Here is a 27,386-nt window from a genome sequence, read left to right as displayed (position 1 = left end):
AAAGGAAATGTTACATGGGAAAAAAGAAGAACAGATAAAAGTGACTAAATGTGTGCCAAGACCAAAAAAAAGTGGACCTTTTACTAGGTTTGGCAGGTTCAGAGCATACACAGCCACAACATAGTCCATTTGCTCGTGTATTCGGCACATTTCCGCTGTAATACTCTTGCAGTTTTACAGTGAGAAGTGACATGCTTGCAAACTGAAGGGTTGCTGACCGCTGCATCCTGTTGGCCTGCTCTGGGATCAGAATGTTACAATTTGTATTGTCCGTGCTTTGTGTTAAAGATCCCATACAACCTTTACCCTCTGCTTTTATGATTTTTATACTGGGAACTTAACCAATGTATGAGATTTCATACTCCAGTAAAGCTTAACGGAGAGTTTTTACTGCTGCAGGGATTCAGCCGTTGCTGTCAGACTCCTGTAGTGTCAGCTGCAGTACACATTTGTAGTAGTAATGGTATATCCCTGCTGACACTCCTTCCCCTGATCCACCAGTGTCTCTGGGTGACACAGAGGACTCAGGCCTGCTGATTGACTGACTGACTGACTGTAGAGGTGGTGTTAGTGGTGAGAATAGGTGTTGGAGGCCAAACCCAACCTCTTAAACAGCTCAGACACTATTATGTTTATGTTTTTCTGGAAGGAGCGCCGGTGTTTACCAAATTACGCAGAGCTCAAAATAATTATGGTGCACAAAGACAGAAATGGAGAGAGCAACACTGGCAGCTCCTGCAGACACCATAGGCAAACATATTTAAGAGACATGTACAGTTTGCGTTGATTTTCAGACAGGATGGGAACTTAAAGTGAGACAGAGAAGGGGAAAATGTGATGGAGTCAGTGTCAGGTTGAAGGGTGGAGCCATACTGACCCCCTCACTGAAGGGACAGTTATGATCGTGCCGGTGTGTTTGATTTCACATTCTTTCCACATTCCTTTTACACTCCTCGATTCTGTCAACTGAACCTGAGGCGGCAGCTCCAAAACGTTTGTCTCCAAACCTTTCTCTGAAGACAAATGACGACAAGTGGATCATCAACTCTGAACCATAAATGTACTCTTCTTTTCTCACCGAGTCGATTTAAAAATCAAAATATTGTTTCTCTTCTTTGTTATTATCATCTGTTGCTGTTAGTTGTTAGTGAATTAGTTAATGCAGAGCACTTTGTAATTAATACCAGCTACATACACTTATCACAGTACACTTCTGTAGACAACTGGAAGAAATGTTTCTGGTTACTTTCCACCCTGACAGACATTTGATAAAATGTAAACCGATGTAAAATGTGTTTAATGTTACTCCAAACTCAAAGTACTTTACCTCCAACGTGTGCTCAGCTGATGCACCTCAGTACATTTATCTACTGTACACTTTACTGACAGAAACCCTCATCCTGCCGTGTGTTCAGCCCTGTTAGCTCTATTAGCCCTGTTAGCTCTATTAGCCCTGTTAGCTCTATTAGCTCCGTTAGCCGTGATCTCCGTCAGCACTACTAGCTCTGTCAGCAGTTGTGCTGTTAGCCAAACACACCAGAGGACTCACAGCACTCTGGCCACTATAGCTAACTAGCTCCCTCGCTGATTCCAACATGGATTTTTTAGTCACAATGTAGCATTATCAAGGAAAAAAGAGGGTGCATCCCCTGTAGATTTACGGTGTCTTTTTGGATTTGAATGCATCAGAGAGACAGGATGCGTATCTAACAACATCACTGTGAACCAAAACATTGTGGAATCATCCACAATTAAACGTGGCAGTAACGACTGTAACGGCATGAGAAGATGTGCTACGTTGTAGTCAGCGCACAGTTTAGTTTGTCGTTTGCTAAGCAATATTTCTAGATACATATATAAAGTACATACAAACAAAAATCCCTTTTTTCCCTGAGGCATCCCAGAGAAGATCTTTGTCCCAAACACATTTTCGTCTTGAGTCAAAGTCAAAGTCAGCTTTATTGTCAATTCTGCAGTATGTACAAGACAAACAGAGAATCGAAATTGCGTTTGTCTCAACCTCTGTGACCTGAGCCCTGATGTACTGTATGTTTAAGTGCCTAGCACCTGAAATCTCAAAGCTCACAGAAAAGTTGGATTCATTACACTAATAGTTAACAAATGCAGGACAAAGCCAGTTCAAAATTGAGTTGAATTTGATTTTCCTTTAGTTGAATCCATGAAAGTGAAAGTCAAATAACTGCAGTTATTGGACTGTGAAAGATAAGCCGATTTTATATACTCTTCTTATGCAAGCAAAACACAACTCTTTTTTTTATGGCAGGTGAAGAGGTCAAAAAGAATGTTTTTTTATTAGGTGTAACTGATTTGTACATCTATGTGGTTCACAATGTTCTTTAATGTGTTCAGGTGCAGCCTACATTTACTGCCAGGCCAAAGACCAACACAACTGACCACAAACTAATGCTGTGTGTATCCTCAAATAGTGCTTTCATAAACCTTTTTAAAACTAGTCGTCAAGGCCAATGGAACAGTACACAAATAACCTATCACCTAAATCAGCAAAACTAGTGTTGATTTTTGTAGAGCATTCATCATTTCAAAAAGATTGAGAATGGATTATTTCAAAAACATTTTTATCAAAGCAGAATAAACAGACAGGGATATCTCGACTGTTTCTGTTTCTAACAAGATCATTGATCTTATTCAGAGTCATCATGTCACTAACGTCACAATTATCCAACAAACACAAGCTCAGACCTAGTGTTTACCTGTTGGCCAGAAAGGCTCAGTGTGTTCGTCTTTTTTTAAACTCACTCTACATAATCTTAAAGACAAGCAACTTGTTTTCATTGACATATACTGACTTTTAAAGCCAAAAGTTGTGTGGGTTCCACATGGCTCCTCCATGGCTTTAATTTACCCCCTCCCTGCAGCAAATGTGTGTTTTGTCATAAAGTATGTCTGTCGGACGGAGCAGATACGCTTCAGTTATGTTCAATACAGTCTACAAAGACAGTGTGATGGCCTGCACTTCACTTGCATTTTAGGGGCAAAAGCATGACCCAAAGCTTCTTTTTATGCTTCAAGTTAATTTCCTTCTGATTTAAAATGGAATTATGCTTCTGCTGAAACACGTTTTGTATGTACATACATGCATATATTTTCTTCACATTGTGATCGGCTCAATGTGACACCACTTGCTAGTGGACGTGTACCTTATACCTTCGATTTGTACAAAAGAAACGCACATCCAAGTGACACCTGTGTACTTTCACTCGCGTGCAGCCCAGAGGAGCCTAATTCCAGCGTAACACCCGGTCCACACAGTCACAATTTTAGTCATCCCTCTAACAAACAGACTATGGAAATGATGCACTTTAATTTGAATCAGTTCAGCTTTGTTTAATTCAGTTCAACCTGTAATGGCTTTATGTGCATAATTGCAAGTCGACTCATGCCCATAACTACATTGCTTTTCTATTGAGTTGCAAATACCGGTGTCTGAACAGAGCCACAGCTGCTGCTGTTGTGCTGCTGTTGTGCTGCTTTCCTCACATAGAAGAAGCATCCAGATGTCAGAGCGTGGTCCTCACATCTGTCTGGTGCTCTCTGTGTCTGGATAGAATGTAAACTTGTCAGGATTGCTGTCTGAACTTCTTCCTTATCCCAATCAAGGGTCTAAAGGTAAAAGGTGTCACACATTGTACAGATTGTAACGCCCTCTGAGGCTAATTTGGGATTCGGAACTATATAAATAAAACTGGCTTGACTTGACATTTGTTGTGGCAGCAAGGAATCTTTTTAATATAGGACTGAACCTTCTCATAGCCATGAAGATCGTCTCACCCGAGCTTTTCACCTGTTTATTTTTAATTAGTGTACGACCAATGAACTCAGGTCCTCATGTGCAAATATAGTTTGTGCTTGAAAAGGTCTTTATGGTATTGTGAAACCAGTGCTTATCAGCCCCGGTGGCCTGTGTCCTAAATATACAGGAATCCGTGTGGATTTTCTTCGCCGGGCTGCTCTCCTAGCGCAGGTCTGTTGTTGTTTTTGTCGGTTTAGATTTTATTTTAGGTGTTGGGCTGGGAAGGATCCCTGAGAGCCATTCTTAGTATGGTGGGAAGAATGCTAAGGAAGTTCAGAAGCCCTTGGCTCTTTTTTTCCCCTCCAATCCAAAGAAACCCAGCATCCCTCAGTGGAAATGAATAAGGAGTAAGTCACGAATAGCATTTATCTCAGGAGCAGTATAAATATCTTTGGTCTGATCTTTACCGCAGCTGATGAATAGATAGCGCAAATGGACATGAATTTGGATGCAGTAAAAGCTATTAAATCCATTAGAGTGGTTTAAATAAGACTTAATATGTTCTCCCAGAGTAAATATGCAAGTTTTGCTGCATCACAGAAAAGGCAACAACTGGATTTGGGTCAGCATCTAAATAGATCTATTTTATCAGCCCTGTTGTGAAATATTTCAAACAGTTCCACACTCCCTCTGTAGCCTTTGGCTGCATTCAGTTAAACTGTTCAAATGAAAAAAAGAACATCAAAGTATGTGTTGTTTATAGGGATACTTGAGAAAGAACACAGTGAGGCTGTGGAGGAATGATACAAAGCTCAGGCACCACAGTCTTTCAGCTGTGCTGAGACATGTAAACACAGTCTGAATGTTCCTGCTCTTCCCAAAATGGTGGCTTCATGTTTCCAAAAGTTACTGCTGGACAGTTTTATGGCCTTGAATCTGATGCTGTTGACACCAACACGTAGTATAATTTGCATAATTTGGGTATTGTGCCTAAATTCTCTTCTCTATGTGCTGCACTTTTGTGGAAAACGGTGGAAATGGAACAAAGAGCAAACATGCAAGACTGGAATGATAAAGAAGAAAAGGCACAACAGTGGGCCCTTTTTAAGCTGTACAACTAAGACAGAAGCTGAAGACTAAGGCTTCAGTATGCTTGAAATGAACTAGCTTGCATGACGTGTCACCCACCCACATCAAGAGGTGAGTGTGTTTATACCAATTCTGAGTGGCCACATTTCAGGGCAGGGTGAAAAGCTTTTCATCATAGCTTCCTCCTGCTTCCATCGCACTGCCTCCATCACACTGCCTCCTCAATCTCTCTCCAAGAACTGCGTCTTATTATGTCTTTGTAGTGTCAGCACAATGAATTTTAGATGGCGATAAGGGCATACACTTCCAGACAGTCACTCTTCAAAGGCGTTCACTGTTCTGTGCATGTTGGTGGTGAGATGAATAGTGATGGTGGTAGTAATGTGAAGAAGAAAAAAAGCTTCAAAAGGACGTTCAAATCCTGGCTTACATTCTCAACTTCACACACCTTGTGCGCAAGTCGGCCTAATCCATTTAAGCATACAGAGGCCTTAAAAGCTTCTATAACAGCAGCATTTTGCCTTGATTTGTGGATTTGGTCGCTAAGGCGAGTTAAATCAGCACAAAGCTTTAAGGTACATTTTGGTGACCTTTGCCATGTAAGTTGCCAAGTAACTGCAAGCCATCTTGACAGTGTTGAACTTTGAGGGAAAGTCCAAATTGTGGAGGCCATCATAATAACAGTGTTGCACCATCCAATTTTATACTGACACTTGTAAACTTGATCCACTGAAGTATACAGTAAAAAAAGCAGAGGAGAAGTGGCATGATTTGCAGTCAGTCATGAGACGGGGTGAGGGTACAGACAATGATCTTCTCTTGAATAAGAAGTGTTAATTATTGTCCTGTTAGCTATCTGGCTAACCAGCTGCTAAGCCCTGTCTGCACAGCATTGTTCAGTTGTTAGTCTCATGTCTGATGGAACTGATACACTTCAACTTAAATAAATGCTGCTCCCTACGCCAGAAGTGTAACAGCTCAGGTTTAATTGGTCGTTGGGGTGCAAAACTGAGACCTAAAACATCTTTTTTCGTGTCAAGTTTTTTCTGATTTGTGTGCTGTCAGCACTGAGCGTGTTTGTGTTCTTCAGTTCTTTGCCATGGAAATACAAGTTAAATTATGCTATGATGTTCGAGGTCTATTTGACTTTGAAAATCCACACAAATCAATACTTTTCACAAAATTACTAGCTTGCTTACTTTCAGTTAGCGGGCCAGCTAGCTTTGCATAGTATTGTGGCTAGTAGTTAGCAAACCAGCAAGCCTGGTGGAATATTGTGACAATGTCACCATGCTTCCAGCTAAACCTATTCAGCGAACACATGCAGGTAAATTTAACGTGTGTGACCAGGGCCATTAGACAAAAGATTTCTGTTCTGCAGTCAATGTGAAGGCTATTCAACTACCTCTTATAAAATGATTATTTCTGCATCATTTCTTGAATAGCCGGTCAGTCCCATGGAGGATTTGACTCAGTCCCATGTATCATACAAGGGGCTGCCTGCAGAACTCTAATGACCACTGGTTAGGTGACCTCAGCCACCCCTCTTCTACACTATAATTACTGGGAGGACATTCACTGAGACTCTTGAGAAAGAAAATCAAAACAAATTTTTTGGGCCATTGGCTTTGTGCATGTGGACAACACGCATGTGTCACGCACGCCTGAAGGAAAAGACTAAGTAGCTGCTGAGGGCAGTGATGCGGTATAGTGACAGGCATTTTATCCTGAACAGTTTTTAAACCCCTGGATTTAGTTTTGTTGCAAGAAATGAAATGTGTAAGAGCATTTCATTTGCAATATGCACATGTGTGAGTCAGATGTTAGTTTAAAGTCAGTGAATATCTCCCAGCATAGGTGGAGCAACTGAGGAAAAGTAATACTTAATTTTCTCAGTAAACGAGGGGACAGGCTTGGTGAAGGGACATGTGCACTGGTTTTTATGGTAATCCAGCAAATCCAAAATAAGACGGCTTTAAAGTCAGCAGTTTCATTTCAAACATGGTATTAAGCTGCAAAAATACCAAAATGCTCTCATCAAATCCACCACGTCTCCGACCACTCATTCACCTCAGAGTCCACTGCTAAATTGACTGCTGAATGTGTTTAGCTCCACACAGAGTAAATGTCCTGAGCTGTCTGATAGCCTGGCTGCTTTCTGGATGCAATGGAGGCTCCTTTAACCACAAAGCCGTGGTTTGGTGTTTGATTCTCTTTCTGCACAATAAAATCCCTTTGTAATTTTGCAGCGTTTTCCCCAAATCCCTGTCTTGTAGGCAACCCAGTTTTCTAGAGACAACTTATCAACCAGTAGTCTGCAGTCATACACCCTTACAGTCTATTATTGGAATCAGTCACAACTTCATTACGTTGAAAGTTGCATCACCATGGTGATCCTAGTTTTGTCATGATAGATGATTGTTCTATGCATTACACATGGTTGTTTTAAATGACCTTGTCAAGAAGGGAGCGTATACATGTGTCTTTTGTATATTGACATAGCAACTGTGTCCATGTTTTTACAGCTTCATAAAGATTTAAGTTAGACGATGAAGTCATCCATGCCACAAGCCTTCAACCTTAATTGTTGTGGAAAGTTAATTAGATGTCTTTGTTTGCATTTTAAATGTGCCCACGCCAGTGCCTTTGAAATAAGAGGAACGCTGTATTTATGAGGCACACGTTGGTCGCCGTATGTTAGTGAAACCTGAAATATTTGGACACCTTCGACTTGCTCTGCATCACATTCCCTTCCATATACTGTAGAAACGATCATAGGCGCTTTTCACCAAATCTGTTAGCCAGAGACATACACTCAAATTAAGGCTGCAACAACTAGATTCGACTGGATGGAATTGATTATAATGGATTATAAAAACAGTTGGCAAAGAATTTCATCTTTGATTAGTTGGGTCTCCTATGATGCAAGGCACGCACTGTGATGTCTCCTGAGTGGGGACAGTAAGCCAGCCAGTGCTGCACCTTGTATAGCTCTCGTAATGAATTACAGGAATGACGGCATCACCTTTGTGTCTGTTGCCAGTGTTTTCTCCTGTAAAATTATACTACCAAAAAAATCGAATTTCCCAGATTTTACACAAATTGCACAAAGGTGGATAAGGTGACTACAGCATTTATGATATTGCACAGTATTAATAAATAAATATATATATGTCACTGTAGAATACCGGTATAGTAGAATACCTATAGGTCGAGTACTCAATGAGAGTGAATAAAGACAGTAGTTATTGCTTGGCTAACATCCTCCTCTCACCTACATCCTCATGGTGTCCAGAGGGCAGTCCAGGACAGAACCAGCTCTCCTGACCAGTCTGTTCAGTCTCTTTCTGTCCCTCTCAGAGCTTCCACAGCCCCAGCAGACCACTGCGTAAAAGACTGCAGATGCAACCACAGAGTCATAGAAAGCCCTCAGTAATGTCCTACAAACTCCAAAGGACCTCAGTCTTCTCAGGAGGTGGAGATGACTTTGGCCCTTCCTGTACAGGCCATCAGTGTTAGTGGACCAGTCCAGATTGTTGTTGAGGTGGACATCCAGGATGCACACTGGTGTAGTCTTTGGTGTTTTCCTATCACCATCTCCTTGGTCCTGCTGGCGTTTATGTGCAGGTGGTTTAGTCCACACCAGTCGACAAAGTTAGTGATGACTTCCCTGTGTTCCAAATCGTTCCCCTGTGATACACATCCAACGATGGCTGTATCGTCGGAGGTTTTCTGGAGGTGGCAGCTGGTTGTGTTGTGGCTTAAGTCCGATGTGTAGAGGGTGAAGAGGAAAGGAGCTCCTGTGCTGCAAACTGCCACATCCGACACACAGTCGCAAAGCCTCACATACTGGGGTCTGTTGGTGAGGTAGTCGATGGTCCATGCAGCCAGGTGACGGTCTACTCAGGCTCTTTCCAGCTTCTTCCTCAGCAGGCTGGATTGTGTTGAAAGCACTGGAGTAGTCAAAAAACATGACCCTCACTGTGTTACCAGTGCTCTCCAGGTGGGAAAGAGAGCGATGGAGCAGGTAGATGATAGCATCTTCCACACCAATGCCTGGCCGTTATGCGAACTGTAGGGGGGCAGCTCGCTGCTCACCTGGTGACGGAGGTGGTTAAGTGTAATCCTCTCCAGTGTCTTCATCAGGTGGGAAGTTAAGGCAACAGGCCTGAAGTGGTTGGGCTCTCTGGGATGCAGTCTTTGGCACTGGAACCACACAGGAAGTTTTCCACAGGGCAGGAACTCTCTCCAGGCTGAGGCTCATGTTGAAGATGTGCTGAACAACTCCACAGAGCTGATCTGCAGAGTCCCTGAAATTACTGTTATGTCTTGACTGTTTGGTTTGTTTTAAATTAACCTGCAATCATGTGTTTTTCCATTAAAACAGACTCAAATCTGCCAGAGACAGAGCAGGTTTGGCTAACGCTAAGCTAAACTAGCTGAAATTAGGTTGCGGAGACAGTGGAGTATAATGTAACATTATGGAATTTTTGGAATATTCATGCCATTAGTCAATGCTGCAGTGCTCGCAGCATTGACCAGTTAGTTGACAAAATCATTTCAGCTCAAGGTTCACCCAGGAGCTGTTCTTGAGTTTTTAGTCACCTCACATAATATCACATTCGGCTAATGAAGTTCACCCAGCTGTCATGGAATTATAGATGTTCAAACTTCTATTTTTACGAGCTCTTTATGGACCTGCAACTAATGATCGTTTTCAATGTAGATTAAACTGACAGCTATTTGCTTGATTAATTAATTAATTGTGCTCTATGAAATGTTAAAAAATAGTGAAAAAATGCCTATCCCAAAATCTCCTGAAGCCCAAGCTGCTGTCCTTCAGTCGTTTGGTTTGTACTACTGTACTACTCTCACATTCTTAAGAAGATTTGCTGCTTTTCTTCGTGTTCTAAGTAAGCAGCAAATCCTCAGAAATGACTTGCTAGAAGTAGGGAAAGTTTGTTATTTTTGCTTGAAAAATAACAACGATTCATTCTTCCTCAAAACAACTGCCAATTATTTTTCTGTCAAGTAAACGAATCGAGTAATTGACTATTTGCATCGGCCCTAGTTGCCATATGAACTGATGCTGAAAGTCAATTCTTTATTCAATAGCTTAGTTCAATAGCTGCTCTGAAAAAGTTTGGTTGCCATTTTCAATAAGTCAACAACATCTCTCTCCAGAAACACTGTCCCTGTCAAGATGCATTTAACAGGGACGTAGCAGTCACACAGTCTTTGTGTTGCTAGTTTTTTGTTTTTTTTTAACTGCCCAGAAAGCTGCAAACAAAAACGGCAAAGAAAACCAAGTTTGCAGTCACACTGTCCTTCCTGGATGCACGTTACTGAACGGAGGAGATCCAGTGACCCGTCTTCCTCTTTGTAATTTGGGTGGGTCAGTCGTAGACAAGCGAGACGTGTTGAAGAAAACTAGTGCAACTTGATATGAGGCCAGCTTCGCCTGCCATCCATCTATTTGATGTATGGTGAGACACGATGGAGCTAGATGTCCTTCTGTTTACAATTCACTGCTCCCAATGTGCTCAATATGTGTGTTCAGGAAAGACAATATTTACCTCACCCCTCCTGTCTCTGCCTTCTGTCTCTGAGGACAGGGCTACATGTAAACACCACAAATCCACAAGTGAGACTTAAATGCCACTTCTCTGTTCAGATCAGTGGCAACCTATTTTCATGTATCAAATGATCTGTTTGCTGTTCGAGTCCCTTTGTCCCATACTGAGTCCCTTACAGCTTTGCGACAAATGTCTACATATATTCCAATGACGTCACACGTCAGGGCGGGGATGTACACTGTTATGTCTGACTTGCTAAATGATTTCTTAGCAACGCCTGTGCTTTGATCTGCCTCGTGTTTGCTCTCAGATAAGATCAGTTTCTGTTTGGCATGCAACAGTAACAGTCTGATGCATGTTCGTACAAACACAAAGTATGCAATAAACAGTGTGCTGCTAATGAACTGGTAGGTTGGGTTGCATCAGGGTTACCCTGTGGAGGATGCACTGTGCACTGTTGTATCACTCTCAAAGACAGACTGATATGCAGGCATGGTTAATCATATGGTTGGATGTCAGGGATCGATTGTAGATTTCAGACATTATAGTTTGCTGCCCCTTCAAATAATTGTAATTTGCTGTTTGTTGTTGTAACAGAGGGAATGTAAGAACTGTAGAAAGAGATATACTGATGGGAGAACTGACAAAAACTTGTACACCTAATATGGTTTCGACCAGGCAACAACAGGGGGAATCTCCTCTGCTGGTTAGAGGGACACAAACACAACCATCGTCACGACTAAGACTGTGCAGTAACACTGGAAGTCTGGTGAAAGCTTGTAACACCAAAGATCTTATTTCATGTGTTCAAATTCTGCGAAGACAATAGTTGCAGTCAGCTTAATTAGCCTTTAATAGCCTGCCTCGCTCTTTTTGTGGTTGTGAGCAGCACAATGAATTAATGAGGTAGCTGCCATGTTGCACTGGATCATGGCAGCATAAATAAAACTGTACTGCAAGGATACATGTAGATGTAGAGCCTGATGAAAGCAAGTGAATAATCTCCAATAGCTCAAAATGTAGGCCTGTGGCCCCGGATCCGGTATAAAAGCAGTGTTCTCCTAGTCTTTTTTCTCATCTTCTCTTGTGACTGGGCCACACTAAGGGCTAGGCCACACCAGCATTTATACAGTAACCATGAGATTTCATCAAAACCATTTCAGTGGAATTGCTGTTGATCAGTGGATCAGTTGTGGATGTGTTGAGTTCAGCTGTGAATCTGAATCTGATGCTAACTTGTGTCAATGATCAGTTGTAATTTGTCTTGACGGTGCTGACCTTTGAGGGAAAAGTGACCTGGAGAGACAAATATAATTAATAATTGGATCCGACTGAGTATTGACGGATTGGGCACAGGAAAATGTTTTCTAATAATCTGTTTGGATATAGTCTGGAAGTGTAGCAGGGGAGCTGTATCACGATTGTAAACAGCTGCTAAAATATAGCAAATCTTCAACAAAGCTGTTTATCATCCCTCCACTTCATCACATGTCCTACAGCAACCCCAGTATACTATATCACATGAAGAGAGGTGGTCACTGTGACCATGAGAGGGCTGTAAACTGTTCATCTCGACTGGATATAGATGTGTTTGTTGGGGTGTTTTGCAGCGGGAATCATGAAGCCATTTTTTCAAAAATATGTTGACTCAGCTAAAAATAAGACAGAGGAAAGATGAAAAATGCAAAATAAGAAGCAAGATAATTCTTGAAATCAAAAATTGAAAATAAAGCTCATAACGATGAACAAGTACACACTGTAAAATGAATCAGATGAGATTAGATAATGTTATTGGTGTTGAGGTGGAATGATATACTCATGAATTAACTGGTATAGCTGCCCTAAAAACAACAAAACAGGCCTGTCAGGAAGTGCAACTATAAAATTCCTTGCTTCCCACATGTATTGTCTGCTAAGAGTCCTGTATAAAGATGAATCCCAGCATGCTCCTGGTGGCCCGATGGTAAGCTATTGTTATGGAGATTGCACCTTGAGATGGGAGGATCATTCATCACTGAAGTGCCATAAACCCCCTATGATTAAAACGAACCTGGCCTGACTTGCTCTGGGTTTTAACACATTTTGCTTTCTCTGCTTTCTTTTTCGCTCCTCTTTGAGTCAGCAGGATTCCACCAAGTTGGATATACTTAAATATGCTGAAGCTGAAGAGCAATTTAACTAGCAATTTAGCGAGTTTGTTATGTATTTTTGATGCTTCTGCACCAGTCGAGGTGCTGAAGTGTACGTTATGTGACGATTCATAGTTCAAAATACGATCCTTCAGAGATGAGACCTTGATGTATGAATCCTCACATTTTCTTAAGATAGCTCCAGCTAAATATAGCTCTGGTTTGGTATAATGACAGATTCCAGTGTCCCTCACGTTTGCTTTGAGGGGAGAGTGACTGTGCAACTGGCGTCACCGTCCCCCACAGTGATCTGCACACGAGTGTCCAAAAACCACCGTCCCGTCCCTTTTTTCTCAGCTGCCATTGTTCTTTGTGTCGCCTTCTCCCTCTGCTTCAGTGGCATTTCTTCTCATGGTAGGCAAACTTGAGAATTACAAACAATTTCGAATAAGAAGTTGCAAGGCACTCCCAACCCATTACAACAGCTCAAGCAGAAACCATGTGGGGGCATTTCAGAGCTTTTTTTTTGGTGAATAATGTTATTACTTTTCCAGTGAGTTAAAAAGATACACATAGTACATAGTACTTGTACATTTTTGAAGCAGCTCTCCCAAAACACCACTGATGAGTGAGGGCAAACCCTCCTGAACAGAAAACACCTACCTTGGCTGTGATGTCAACATTTCTGTGAATTTGGCTCTAAACATTTAATATTGTACTTTGATATCATATTCCACCTATGTACTGCTAATGAGAGAAGCAGTCTGTGTATTAAACATATATGAATGTGAAAATACTTTGTATATATTCTGATATCACAGAAGAGCGTTTTCATAGACCTAGAATGTCCCCTGTGGCCAGGGTTTGTTTATTTTTTTAGTTCTATTGCATTTTTGTTATCATTTCAAGATTCTCTTCCTCTGTCATAGACCAAAGGCATAAAAAAAACTGCGTGCACCATGAGGGACATGATGCAGCAATTTGCGGTCAGTCTGCTAAAAATGGAAAGTCCACAGACAAAATGGCCCGGCCAGTGTTTTCCACGTGGTTCCAACAGGTGCCGGAAAACACAGCTTGTCTGGATGCTTTTTTAAGAGAAAACACTTGAGATTATAGCTTCCCTTAAGATTTCCTCTCCCTGTGCCTTATGCTGTATATACAGAGCTTGATGCTCTTTAAGTATAGTTAGAAAATGGGTAAATGTATCTTTTTTTATATGTGTTTTTATAGTCTTTATTTTCCCTGCTAATTAAGTGGGCGATAAAGAAAACGAATGAACCTCCAGATTGTGTCCCCTCATCACATGTGGAGTGGCTGTTTATGAAACGCTCCCCTGCTTGGCTCTAATTTACACTGCAACTGTTGATTTGTGCATCCTGTCGGGCCCCTTTGATGTGTGAGAGAGATTGAGCTGCTGCCGGTCGTGGTTCTCCCTGTGACGCTGGGCAACTCTCCAGCCGTGCAGGCCGGGCACCGCGCCGTGCAGGCCCGGTGCCCGGCCACAGGCCTATGGGCCCTCAGGGCACTTCAGTCCTACATTCACAGCCAGAGCCTGTAAAGGCACATTTTACTTCACCGCACACATGCTGTGGCGCGCTGGCACTGGTGATGGCCCGAGCAGAGGTTGAATATGCCCTTCTCTACTGGACTAGATTGATCACATGTTGCTCTGTCCCAAAATGGACAATGATGTCAGCCTGGCCTCTCTACTCTCAGCCTAATGCCATACGGAGGACTACAGAGATAACAGGTCTGGAGTTATCACAAACCAAATAAAGTGAAGCTGTTTGTGATCATCTTTCATAGATGTTGGATAATTGCAAAGAAAGAAAGAAATCAAAGAGGAGGTGGGTTCCTACCGTCAAAAGATCGGGGTCTACCACCTAAGCAGTCACTGGATCCTGAAAATCTGAATTCAGGCCATTGAAAGCCTAAGTCCTGACATGACTTCCTGTCTACTGGTGTTCCACAAGATCTGTAATTAATTAAAATCACCCCCTGAGGATTCATTCATTGATCTTTGTGAAAAAGTGACACCTATTCCTGCAGTTTTCTATCAATATTCTAAAAGAAATGACCACTAATTCTCTTAGGACCCTTCTCTCAAGTAAATGAAATAATAGAGGAGTCTATTGGTAAGATTTTTCGAGGCATGGGTACCTGGTGTGTGATGCTGTGGGGAGTGAGAGGACACTGGGACACTGACTGACCACAGGTCAGTGTATGGACAATGACTTACAAAGCCGTGGTGCCAGCAGACTGTCTGTGTGTCAACTGGAAAGGCAGGGAGTGAGGTGGAGCTTGGACAGTCACCAGAAGCACAATTATGTCCCTTAGAAAGATGCATTGTGTGGATACCTGTGTTGCAGCTGGGTGCGTGGCTCTTGCTCTCTGCGTAGGAGTGCCAGTACATAGTTGTAGCTCTGCAGTTCATCATGGTTTGGTTAACATCACTGTTTGTCTGGTGAAAAGATCGAGTGAAGCTGAATATAGCACAGTTATCTGCGGACCCGTGAGTTTTGTTTACTGCCACGGAAGAGAAATCTCTGGTTCAAGCCCGACATTATCTCTCCACTGGCGTCCGTGAAAGCTACATTACCTAGCCAGCTGTTTAATCAGAAACAGAGTTCTCCAACAACGGTCCAGAGCCACTCAAAATAATGAATGGAAAACACCACTTGCAGTATTAAAGCTACAGGCTATAATTCACGGATTAACTCTCCTACTTAAAGTCTGATCCTTCTCAGTGTAACATTCGATAATGAGAGCAGATCACGATCTTGTGACGTGATTGGCCACACTTTCACCCATATCGACCATCTAACTTTTCTTGACTGACGACTCGTCCTAGGACAGTTGTTCTTTTGGACAGGAGCGACAGCTTCTGCTCATTTCATCCTTTAGGTGGCAAGTCGATTTATTTGAAGCAAATATATCTACCAGCACACATGATGAACTGTTGACAAGATGGCTAGCATTGTCTTATTCTATTTAACTAATAATAGATTGAAGTTCATCGCTCAGAAAACTTTTGTGAGTGTAGATGCTCTTTAAAGGCTGTTAAACGCAGAAATATAAGATGAACGGTGGCATAAATTAGTGGTATCCTGAGGTTCCAGATTGTAACAGACTTGATATCCATCACTTGATGGCTCCATTTCCAGGTGTGTAGGAGAACCTACTGTAACCATGAACCTCGTGAAAAACGCGAAAGGTGATCTCTAAAGCCACTGTTTGGTTTGTCCGTTCTGGGCAACTGTAGAAACATGGCGGTGCAACATGGTGAGCTGTTACCTCTGTACATATAAAGACTTCACTCTAAGGTAGCAAAAATACAGTTCTTATTTTCAGGCGATTATACACTGATGAAGACATACCTATGAATGTTCTATTCACTTTCTGCTGTATTCTAGAAATAGGAGGATGAGGTGTTCTTACTTCTGGAACACTTTGTTGCAAAATGTCTCCCTCTCATGTCCCGTGTTTCTAATCAGTCTTTCCTGTCACATCTTCAAAATACAAGCAAATGCTCTCAAAAATGATGAAGAACATTGTTTTTAAAGCCTTAATTTACAAAATGAATTACCACTTAGTGGCATGTATATAAGTACTAAGTGGATGGAGGTTGGCTTTTTAGTGATGAAGATGTTTTGCCGCTTATCCATAAGGCAAAACTGATTAGGTCTTGTCAAAATGATGCAAACGAAATCCACATCGAAACTCACGTGTGACTTTGGTTCGCTACAACATGAGTAGACCGTTTCCATGGCGCTTGTTTCAGCTGTATACTTGGGTGGTAAATTTCAGGTCCCAGCGGAGCAGCTTCTGATCTCTCCAGCATCAAACACAACAAAAAGGATGGTGGTGAGATCAGTAGTTGTTTATCCTGTCACACACACAATGCGACATGGGATTTTGCTGGCAGAGGAGCTCTCTTAACCTCCCTCCGCTGACCTCCCTGGCTGTGGGTAATGAGGTGAGACAGGAGCTCCGCTGCAGGGTCCCAGAAGAGGAACAGCCACGCAAACTGAGGGCCAAGCGTTGATGTGCCGAGCTGCCTTTTCTGTTTAACTGAAGGTGTAATGGTCTGTGGATACAATTAGAACTTCTGAAGAAATGGGCTGAAAATCAGAGCCAGATGTTTACATCTGAGACATTTCCAAAGGTGTGAATGTTGGGGTCCTGATTGGGATTGTAGCTTTTGCTTGTTAGGGTTTGTCGTCATCTCCTGGTTAGAACCTTCTACTGCAGGCATCTCAAACCGGTTCCATAAAGGGCCGCGTGGCTGCAAGTTTTCATTCCAACCAAGGAGGAACACACCAGGCTGGAATCAATTAATCAGCTGATCTCAGTCTTCAGCTGATAACTTAGTGATCCCTTGATGCTGATTGGTTGGCCTGATGTGCTCCTCCTGGGTTGGAATGAAAACCTGCAGCCACGCGGCCCTTTATGGAACCGGTTTGAGATGCCTGTTCTACTGCCTTCATAGAACCTAAAAGAGCTTTTTCCTTTCTCAAGTTAGGCCTGTGTTCCACCACAGGAGGGCAGCATGTCCAAAGGTTTCTACCTCTCACTGCAGGACTTTCATGAGCTGTTTAAATCCATGCTAGACTTTTTAGACTCAAATACAAGAACTGAGTCAACACCTGAAAATTCTCACATGAAGTTGAGGGCATTGTCCTTAGTTAAAGAAAGTAGAAAGAAGACACAACCAACGTCTACTCAATTTTTCTATGCTGTGGTAACACCTCAAGCCTTTTTGTTCACTTTAGGCTCAAGAGGCTACCACAAAGACTGAAAGCTTAAAGCAGAGATATCACAGATACAATCCCACTAATATAATACAAAACATAATGACTGACTGCAATGACTTATTAGTTCCACTAATATAAAACTAACTCAAAAACTCTCTAATTGTATAGAATTCTGTTTGAAAAAGCCCAACACCTCAAGATCTGAATGCTGTCAGGTCGATTTCACCTTTTTCACACATGAAGTTTGGGCTCAGTGGTTACTCCCTTCAAACGTTTAACAAACTTGGAGAGACCTTCTTAACTTGAGGAGATTTTAAGCATTAAGGCAAAGTGTGACTGCAAGAGAGAGAGATTGCATCTTACAGAAGTTCTTGGCTGAACTCAAATGCGTCCTCAGATGTCCTTTTCCGTCACATTCTGGCTGAACTGAAGCTTCTGCCAAATAGAAATCAAGGCTTCCACTTCACCCCCATTGCACAGCGACCCTCTGCCTGGCCACTGTGGTGAGGATTGTGGCGAAAGGTAGAAAATGTAATGAACAATGTACTGTCCTCAGAACAAATGTGATGTTGTGCATCCATGCCATGTTAACAGAATGTGACAAAAGGAAAGACCTCCCGTTGTTATGACTCGGGGGCATTAGTCAGATCTTTTTTCTGAAATGTGGTGTAAATATTCATGGTTTTCAGAAGATGTTCCATGATTCATGCACCCATGAAGATGAACCCTTACCATTCTAAACACAATGTGGGCCACCATACACTGGTCAAAATGTCAGCTGTGCACACAAGATATTCTGGAATGAATCAGATTTGTCATGCTCCTGAGAGGATGAACCCATTTGATTTTGGTGACCCAGTGACATTTTCTGTCGTGCCAAATTCAGAAAACACTTAATGTTTTTTTAGCTTGACTGCTAGCCCTCAGAGATGACATTAATAACACTGTCAGTGTGATCTTGTTTTTCAAGCTTTTCTAATGTGAGATGAAATCAACATTGCAGCTTTGATTGGCCCTCAGCAAAGTTTCAGATCCGTATTCTTGGTTTGCCAGAAAAAAAGCAGCTCCATGGAGTTTTTTGCTGTTCACGCTGATGAGAAAACATCAGAACTGTGTCTTGTGTCAGAAACAGAACTCAAACACGTTGGTCCACAGTGTAAACAGAGTCTGTGACTGTGTCTGTGTCACTCTGAGGGCCCAGCGATGCTCCTGCCTGGCTGCTGCTCTCTGCCAGGGTAAACACCTAAGCTCATGAATACACACCACTCATCCACACCCTGCCCTGTTTTCCTAAGCCCTCTTTTCTCCTGCTTGTGAAAGAAGCAACGCCACTTCTCACTTAATGGTTACCTTCTTCAGCTCAAGAGCAAATACCACATAAAGATGGCCTCAGCTTTCTGTTTTGTCAAGGTTTTACATATTTTAAGGCTGAATTAAAATTTTGTTTTTTGAGTCACATCATTAGATCATGCCATTTAAAAGTAATTGTACAGCAAATAAGAGGGTAGAGCTTCTCTATGTAACTCTATGTAACATAGAGATCCTCTCGTTCAATTCATTGCTCAGAAATTGCTCTGTTTTTTAACCTAGTAGTCACACATTACATCTTGCCAATCAGTGTCAAGTGCATCTATTCCTTATGCATTATGTATGTTTGTGATCTTTATATTCATGAGGCTTTGCTGAGAACATTAGGCCGAGCGTTATATTCTGCGGACTAGGCTTGTGTAACACTCGTTGTAGCGCTGCCATATTTAGCTCTGTACAGTACACTGACAGGATGTACTGAAGGGCAGCTGGGGGGGCTTCAAAGTGAGGAAAGCCCATCGACTGTGCCTCAGAAGTGGGAAACACGAGCCTGAGCTCCCCTTTACCTCTGTGAATACAAATGTAGAGGATCAAGGAACGTAAAACATTAGACACTGGCTCCTAGCTTGTAGAGACACAGAAAAATGTTTAAACCACATTTTAAAGTTGTGTAAGAATGTCGACCTTGATGTTGTGATTTGTAGGCAGAATCCATCCACTCAGGGTCTGTTCAGCACATCAACTCAGCGGCTCCCGTAAAGAGCCTTCAACCATTGTTGTCCAGGGCTCAATCTGTAAACATTTACTCTGTTGGTGAGAGAGGCATGCATCCTTTGATCGCTAAAAAAGAAAATAGTCATGGCCACTTCTGTTTTGTGAGGTTCTTTGAAGACGCTAATCCGTTGTTAGTGGTTTATTTTCACCCAACTAAACACTCAATCTTTAACTGTCTTTGTTAGAGACACCAGGATGTTTGTTGTGTGTCAGCATTTTCAGCCATGTGCCACTCTGTTCGCTTATGCAAAGACTGTCATTATTTGACAGATAAATTATTTTATCTGCAACAACAGCAACTTTTCCTCAGTAACTCATGTCACATACTTCCAGAGTCTGCCCATCACTGAGCTAGCTGTTATCAAGCTGCCCACTGACAGGTGATGACATGGCTGAGGCCTCAGGGATGCAGAGACTCCTTGCACGGTTGAGCTCACTGCTAGCATGTTAGCACTAGCCACAATAGCCCACCGCGCCAGGTGGCAAGTTACTTAATTTGGCAACTAACTAGCAAGGTTGAATGGTGTACGTGCCTGATATGGCTCTTTTTTGTGGTATGAGTTATCTTAAACTCTTTAGCGTCACACTACTTAGCCCCACCTCTTCTTTAATGGCACAAATGTGTGTGTTAATGCTCGACAAACTAGATTGGCGCAGTTTGTTTGTATCCCTGATCCCTTCATGATTCCAATGATTTGTACTCTGAAATTTCACAATTAAAAATGCCGGTGTGACTGGACCACAATACTTTTGTTCTATACCGATGATGTTTTTCGTACAATCCGTCTGTGTTGTCTCATTAAGATCAAGGCTGGTTGTCTAACTGTGTTTGTACCTCTGTACAGAGGATGCAGGGACGTACTTTCCCAGCGTGAAGAGGGACCCTGGCCGGTATCTGCAGCCCTGCTCTGACTCTGTCAAGACCTGGCTGCGCAGCATGAAGAACGCTGGGAAGGTCCTCCTCCTCATCACCAGCTCCCACAGTGACTACTGCAGGCTTATCTGTGAACACATCCTGGGGTAAGACTGCCCACACAGGGGCCACAGACTGGCCCCCTCCTTAAACAAGACCAGGACCTGGTCTGCAGTGCTTACAATAATGCCCCCCAACTCAGAAGATTCCTTATAGCTCCCACATGCCATCACTTATTCCTTTAGTCAGCACTGACTCACATGTCTGCCTTGAGTTGCCATCATCATCACATGCATATGCTACACTCGTATATATCCCAGCAGCCTTCAGCAGGCAACACTAAACATGAAGCTGTTCATTTTCGTCTTCTTTCTTTTAGTTTGCACTTTTGAAAAAGTATACATATGCCTCATAGACAAGACTTTTATCACACATTTATTATTCAAATGTAAATTCTGAGGAGAAAGCTGAGAAGGGACCACGCCTCCAGCGGTAAGAAACAGCAATACTTGCCTGTCTTCATTGAACCCAGAATCCCCAAATTAGTACACACTTCACTCGCATCTTTACTTATTCAGAAATTATTCAGAAAATGCCTTTTTGCGTTCTCTTTTCATAGTTCACATCGTTATTCTGCATGAAAGCTACACACAAGTTGTTTTTTGTTCCTAACTCATGGTCCAATTAAACTAGTAAGCTTTTAAGCTTTAAGAACCTAGAAGCTACTAGATGGACCTTGAGTTGAGATTAATTTATCAACATTTTTTCTAGTAATAATAAATTGTATGACTATGTGTAAAGTAAAAGGTGTTGCTTGTAATGACCGACCCACAGAGAAGAATTATCTGTTTTTTCTCTCTTCTAGCAGTCAGCAACTTAGCACTGATGAACCCACTGTATGATGGCTATTCAGGACCAAGTGACAGACGCACACAGTTAGCAACTAGCTGGTGAACATAGTGGAGCATTTAGCTGCTGAGGAGCTAAATGGAGCCTTTTTTCAGACTAAAACAGAGATGAGGCTTCATTGAGTATGAAAGTTCATTCTTGACTGTTGAAATAGGAGTTTGACAAAATACTTTGTACCACTTACTTGCTTAAAAGTGGAATTTGAACTTCAGCTGGCTTTGAAGTTCAAAAAAAGTGGACCTCAAATTAAGACTTTTGTCAACCCCTGGAACCTGAAGCGAGCTGGTGCAGACCAAACCCTTTGAACAAAAGCAAAATGAATATTGCACTCTGGCTCCAAATGAGTGCTAAAGTTGCTTCATGTCAGCTGGGTATGTAACTGTTTGCTCACAACAAGGTATGGTACACAAGATATGTAAGATGCTGTGTTTTTGGCTTGTTCTGCTGCCACCATGTTGCCAACAAAATCAGTTAATCAATAAGCAATTGAGACCCAGCACCTTGTTTTAAAATTGCAGGGCTGCAGCAGAAAGGGCTTATTGTCTTAGTAAGCACGCTGTATTTTAACACTGGCTTTTGTTCAGTACTGGCCTCCCTCCGCTTGCACACTCTGGGTTGTTTTTGTAGTCCAAGCCCTGTTATACACTCGATCAAGCACTAAGAGAGCTCAGAAAAAACACAATGTCCGTGCTGCTGCCGTGCTTTGACAAACATAAGCCCTTCTTGTTCTTTGTGAGGTGTTGTTATCTTAGACTGCGCCCGCCTGGTTAGGTGGTCTGTGTTTTCACTGTTCATACTCAGAGCTGATTGTTCTCTGTGGTCCAGCAGAGGCAGAAGCAGGTCGAGTTAAGGCTGTTTTGCTCTGGATACCAGTTTCTCATGGGGCCTCTGTGGCCCTGGTCTCCTCCCACCTCACCCCCCCTCTCATTTCCTGTCGAGCAGCGTGCAGCCTGGTCATTCCTGTTGTTCCTCACCCCTTTCCCCTGCTCCCCTGCTGTTTCACTGACTCCCCCCTCCCCTCCTGTGTTTTTGACCTCCAAAACCACAGCATATGTCACCTCCCAAGGAGAGCAGTCAGAGTCCCAACTGTGAATCAGTGTGTGTTCAAACCCATGTTCAAGTCACTGCTTTACAAGGTCAGGGGATGTCGAGTTATGTTGCGATAGCTGCAAGGGGAAGTTAGGGCAGCTTCATCTTGCCAAAGGTTGTTTGTGACGCTGTGTTCGTACACTGCTTTAAGAACCTTTCCTGTTTTTCCTGCACCCAAAGTTTGTGCCCCATTATTTTCATCTAGGGGACATTTAAAATTAGCTGTCAACACTCCACTGTTGTGAAAGCGCTTTGTTGTGAAAGGCGGCTCTCCTGCGTCACCACACGGTAGCTCCTGTTCCAGAGAAAACCGTCACCGGCCTCCAGCCGCTTTAGTGCGGCGAGTCGGCCGGAGGCCAGTGACAGTCAGCTGTCATAAGTAGCACAACAAGGCCAAAGCTGTCTGACAGGAGGCTACTGGCTGACACCCAACAAGCTGTCTAGAGAAGCTGCTGTTACTATTCAGCTCGACTAGAGCGCTGCAAAGGTTATCAAGAATATTAAAAGGCTTTCTAGTCAAATGCCTTTTATAATTCTAGATAATGATGTCACAAAATTATCAGTTGTGCTGCATATCCATAGATCCAGTCAAAAGCCAGTCAAAAGTCCTTTCAACTGGTCCTTTCAAGATATGCATCCTTCAAATGGACTACACCTGGTATTGTACCTGTGGTCTCTTGTATGCTCCCTCCTTAGCATTAACATCATTAACAAAATGGAATATTACATAAGCGGGCCAGCTGTTTTATCATATGCTCATATGGTTTGTATGTGTATGCGATACAACGGCTCACCACACAATGTGCACATACACTTAAAAGTTCCCACTGAGTCCCTCCTCTTCATAAGGCTGCTGTTTCCTTCTCGCCTTATATGGAAGATTCTATAGAGACTCTCCTTCCATGTACTGTACATATAAATACAGCACTGTGTGTCTCCTTGGAGACGACTCTCAACATGCTCACCATCACTTCATAACCGTAGCTCTGTAGGAGTGTATACTGCCCTCTCAGAGTGTTTACTTTATTAGTAACACTAATTCCCTGCACAGCACTGCATGTGTACACTGTTTATTGCTCCGTGTTTTCCATCATCTGTCCAGACTGTTTGGCTTCACTGAGTTATTCGCACTTTTGCAGCTCAGTGTATTTGGATGCTGTCCAGGCATTATCCTCCACACAGTGGCCGGAGGCCTATGAGAGGTTAATGTTGTTTCCCTGGCCGTTACAGGAAGGATTTCGAAGAGCTGTTTGACGTCATCATCACAAATGCCCTGAAGCCTGGTTTCTTCTCCTTGGTGCCCCAGCAGAGGCCCTTTAGGACCCTTGGTAAGTACAGGCCTGGGGCTCTCATGCCCCGCGGCACTTTATTGGATTTATTTATTTATTTTATTTTATTTACTTGATAAATTATTTAGTCTTTAAAATGTCATTAAATGGTAAAAAGCACTCATCACAAATTCCCAGAGCCCAAGCAGACATCTTCAAATCACTTTTAGAGCTTTTAGCAGTACAAACTAAATTCCATTCACCTCCATTGTACTGAGGTTGTGAAAGAAATCTCACAGACAGACATCCTAAAACCTGGGCAGATCAAATCAAGTCTATCTGCATAGCTAGGGCTGAGGGGTATATCGGTTGCATCACCGCCACTGGTGTCAGACCAGCATGGATTTCGCAATATTCTCAATACTGTGACAAATGTTTTAGCAAATTATAAATAATGAGGTTCACTGTGGCTGTGACAACATGCAGGTAGAGGGCTATGTACAAAGTCAGAACTGGAGTTGCATCCATAATTTCCTCGATATATTGCCCACTTCTATACAGTAATATGTGGAAGGTAACGTTACGAGCAATGTGGGTCAGTTTCTCTGTTTTTGGCTGCAAGAAACAACACAAAAGTCCAAAAGTCTTCATCTACTGCTACCAGACCTGGTGGATTAACTTGATGGAAATGTCCCCACAACAACAGCTGGAGAACTATAAGGCTATATGTGTGCACTTATCATTGTACCTTGGACTGCTTTGAAGGCCGATACAACGCAGGATTCACGTGAAAACTGAAGTTAAAGAATGGATCGATGCAGACTTTACACTTAGAGCCTGTGAGTTTTGCCATTTTTATGTTGTTCTACTGTTTATTTTGCTGGTTAGCCTGTTGAATTTGGCATTAGTACGTTCCGCCGCTAATGTGACTAGTAAACCCGCACGCTGAAGCAATGTTTGAGTATTTAATATTGAGTGACAGTAAAGAGAGATCGTGTGAACGTTACGCCTCATTTAAAGCCAATTAAATAACCAGAGCAGTGAGTTGGATGTGGGAAAGTGTTTTTTTTTCACGTTGCTCACATAGCCAGAGCTAACGCACTCCATACTGCAACACAAGCTCGGCTGCTTTTCTTGTTACAAAATACGTTTTCTTGCGTTGCTAGCAGAGTGAAATGTTTTGAGTGGAGTATCACTTTTATTTTTGTAATGCTGTGATAAAATACTGTGTAAAAACACAACAACAAGAAAAAATACAGTGATCATAATTTTAGGTAATATCACCCACCCCTACTTGATGCCACTTCCTGTTAGTGATATAATATGTATTTATCGTAGGGAAACAAAGGTTAGTCCAGTTGTAATCTCCTCAAACTAAATGTAATGTGAAAATTTTTAACAGCTGTTAGTTATGTTAGTAAGATTTCTATCAGCTGCCTGCAGTTCATTGGCTCAGATCCTTGTCGTCAGCAGTCCTCATAAATCCAGCTACCTTCCTGGGCCGTCTTCCATCTCTCATCAGCCCAGGCATCTGATCCTGGATGTTCCTGCTGAAGGTGTGCACCGGCAGGGCCGGCCTGCTGGAATGCTCCCCTCATCTGGATTGTCCCTCTGCCAACAACAACACTGGGGATGCATTATGTGTGAAGACAGGATGATTCACTCGCTGAAATATTCTCTTCTCTCTCTCTCCCTCGCTCTTCCTGAGTTCTGCCACGTTGGCAGGAAAAGCATCAGCATCTGCTCTTCCTCTGGCCTCCACACATAATGGCCGCTCCTTTTTCAGTTGGACACATCACTTGTTACTCTGCACTCTTAAAATTGTCTTCTTTATTTATTAGCTGATATAAAGTTTCGAAGAATGTGACCCTGAAACTTTATTACTTTAATACTGATGATTAAACAGCTAATTATCAACTTCCACTTAGCTGACTCTACACTGCTAGTATATGTGAGTGTGTTAGCCCTGTGTCCAGGCGTACCCTGCCTCATGCTAAATACATGCTTGGACATCCCTGGACACCCCTGGATAGATGGATCGACTTGCCTGTGCAAAACTCAAAAATATCAACTGGAAAATGGCACCTTTAGTGTCACGCAGGTAGTTCAGTGGTTCTCATTGTCAGGCTTAATTTTGACTCCAGAACCCAGCGAGAATAAGGCTGAGGCTTTTACATTTAATACAGCACTTAATTGTGCTTATCATGTCCTTTATGCAAACTTTGCCCTTGGCTAGTTAAAACTACAACTGTTGCTAGCTTGCTAATCAGTGTTAGCACCATGCTAAGATAAGACTTTATTGATCCCACGCGAGGGAAATTCTCTTGTTACAACAGCAGAATAAAAAGAAGAGGCAGAAAACGGAACAAGTAGAACAACTAAATGATAAAAAAAACAAAATTAAATCAAGTATAGAAGGATATGTACGATTTATAAGGAGTATAAAAAGTACTGTATTTTCCGCACTATAAGGCGCACCGGATTATAAGGCGCACCTTCAATGAATGGCCTATTTTGAAACTTTTTTCATATATAGAGCGCACTGCATTATAAGGCGCATAGAAAGTACCGTGGCGTTGCGTTATGCAGACACTAGATCAGGGGTCGGCAACCCACGGCTCCGGCGGCTCTTTCATCCCTCTGATTCGGCTCTTGAAAATAATGAGCATTTATTTAAAATTTATTTTATTTTAGTTCGTTCGTTTTGAAACAAACACCGCACACGCTCACAGATGACAGCTTATCCTGCGTAAAGATGCAGGTGACGGCGCACAGCGCTGGTGTGCAGATGCTGTGCGCTGATGTTCAGGAGCAGAAATCACATTAACCACGTTTGATTAATATTTTTTATTGCCTATTATTTAGCATATATTCATATTTCTTCATTGTTCAGTGAAATAGTCATTTTATTATTCAGGTTGACAGCTGACTGCCAAGCCAGTAAAAGGATGATGGCACGCTGAGAGTAGAATGCCCTTTACACTTTTACCGCTATTACTTCGGCCACGCCCCCTGACTACGAGAGCCATAATTAACCAATATTGATCCATATAAAAGGCGCATCGGATTATAAGGCGCACTGTCGGTTTTTGAGAAAATTAAAGGCTTTTAGGTGCGCCTTATAGTGCGGAAAATACGGTAATGCCAATATACAGTGTGTTTGGGTTATTGCAGTATGTATATAAAACACACAGGATAAGTTGCTCTGTCTCTGGCTGACTGGTTTTTTAACACTGCAAATGGGCCTTAAATTTTGCTCTTGATGGCTACTTACAGTGTATTATGTAATGCTAAGCCTGGGGCTAATGCTAACAGGTGGATGGGGCAGTTTTGCTTGTCAAATGAGAAATCTTTAACCAGTTGCCACATCTGTTATCCTTAACAAACGGTCGCCCAAATACAAGCCTGGAGAAGTTTTTTTTGGGATGACATCTGTTTCAATCCTCTCTTGAGACAGACGCACCATACATCATCTGAAAGTACAAACCCACAGAAACGTGATTGTGTAAACCATGTTGAGAACCAGATATCACTGCTACAGCACTGGCTTATTCTGTCAGAGGAGCAGAATACAACAGTAATATTAGGAACGTTTTAAAATGGAAAAGTCTGTCATCTCCAGATCAGGCGAGGTTCAGGCCTCAGAGGGATTCAAGAAAACAAAAATCCTTTTATTTTGGGTATGTGTAGAGCCACAAAGTCTTGAAGAAGTAATAAAACACAGCGTTAAGATAACTAGTGTGATTAGCTGAAGCAGCAGGATGTTTCATGTGCAATTACACCGTCACAAATGTGTAGTGTGAAA

The 27,386-nt window shown here is 42.3% G+C and overlaps 1 protein-coding gene across 2 annotated transcripts in view; it reads left to right on the top strand.

The window, feature by feature from the left end:
- The window catches only part of nt5dc1 (5'-nucleotidase domain containing 1), a 63,885-nt gene that overhangs the window by 15,887 nt on the left and 20,612 nt on the right, over window positions 1-27,386 (top strand). For both annotated transcript variants that reach the window (XM_041958272.1, XM_041958271.1), the window contains 2 exons: window positions 20,248-20,422; window positions 23,544-23,641. In XM_041958272.1, coding sequence (XP_041814206.1) covers window positions 20,248-20,422; window positions 23,544-23,641 — 273 coding nt within the window. The remainder of the gene's footprint in view (window positions 1-20,247; window positions 20,423-23,543; window positions 23,642-27,386) is intronic.

Source organism: Chelmon rostratus, chromosome 18, assembly GCF_017976325.1.
Source record: "Chelmon rostratus isolate fCheRos1 chromosome 18, fCheRos1.pri, whole genome shotgun sequence".
Classification (NCBI taxonomy): Eukaryota; Metazoa; Chordata; class Actinopteri; order Chaetodontiformes; family Chaetodontidae; genus Chelmon; species Chelmon rostratus.
Note: the sequence above shows the minus strand (reverse complement) of the source record. Positions and strands in the feature narration are given on the sequence as shown.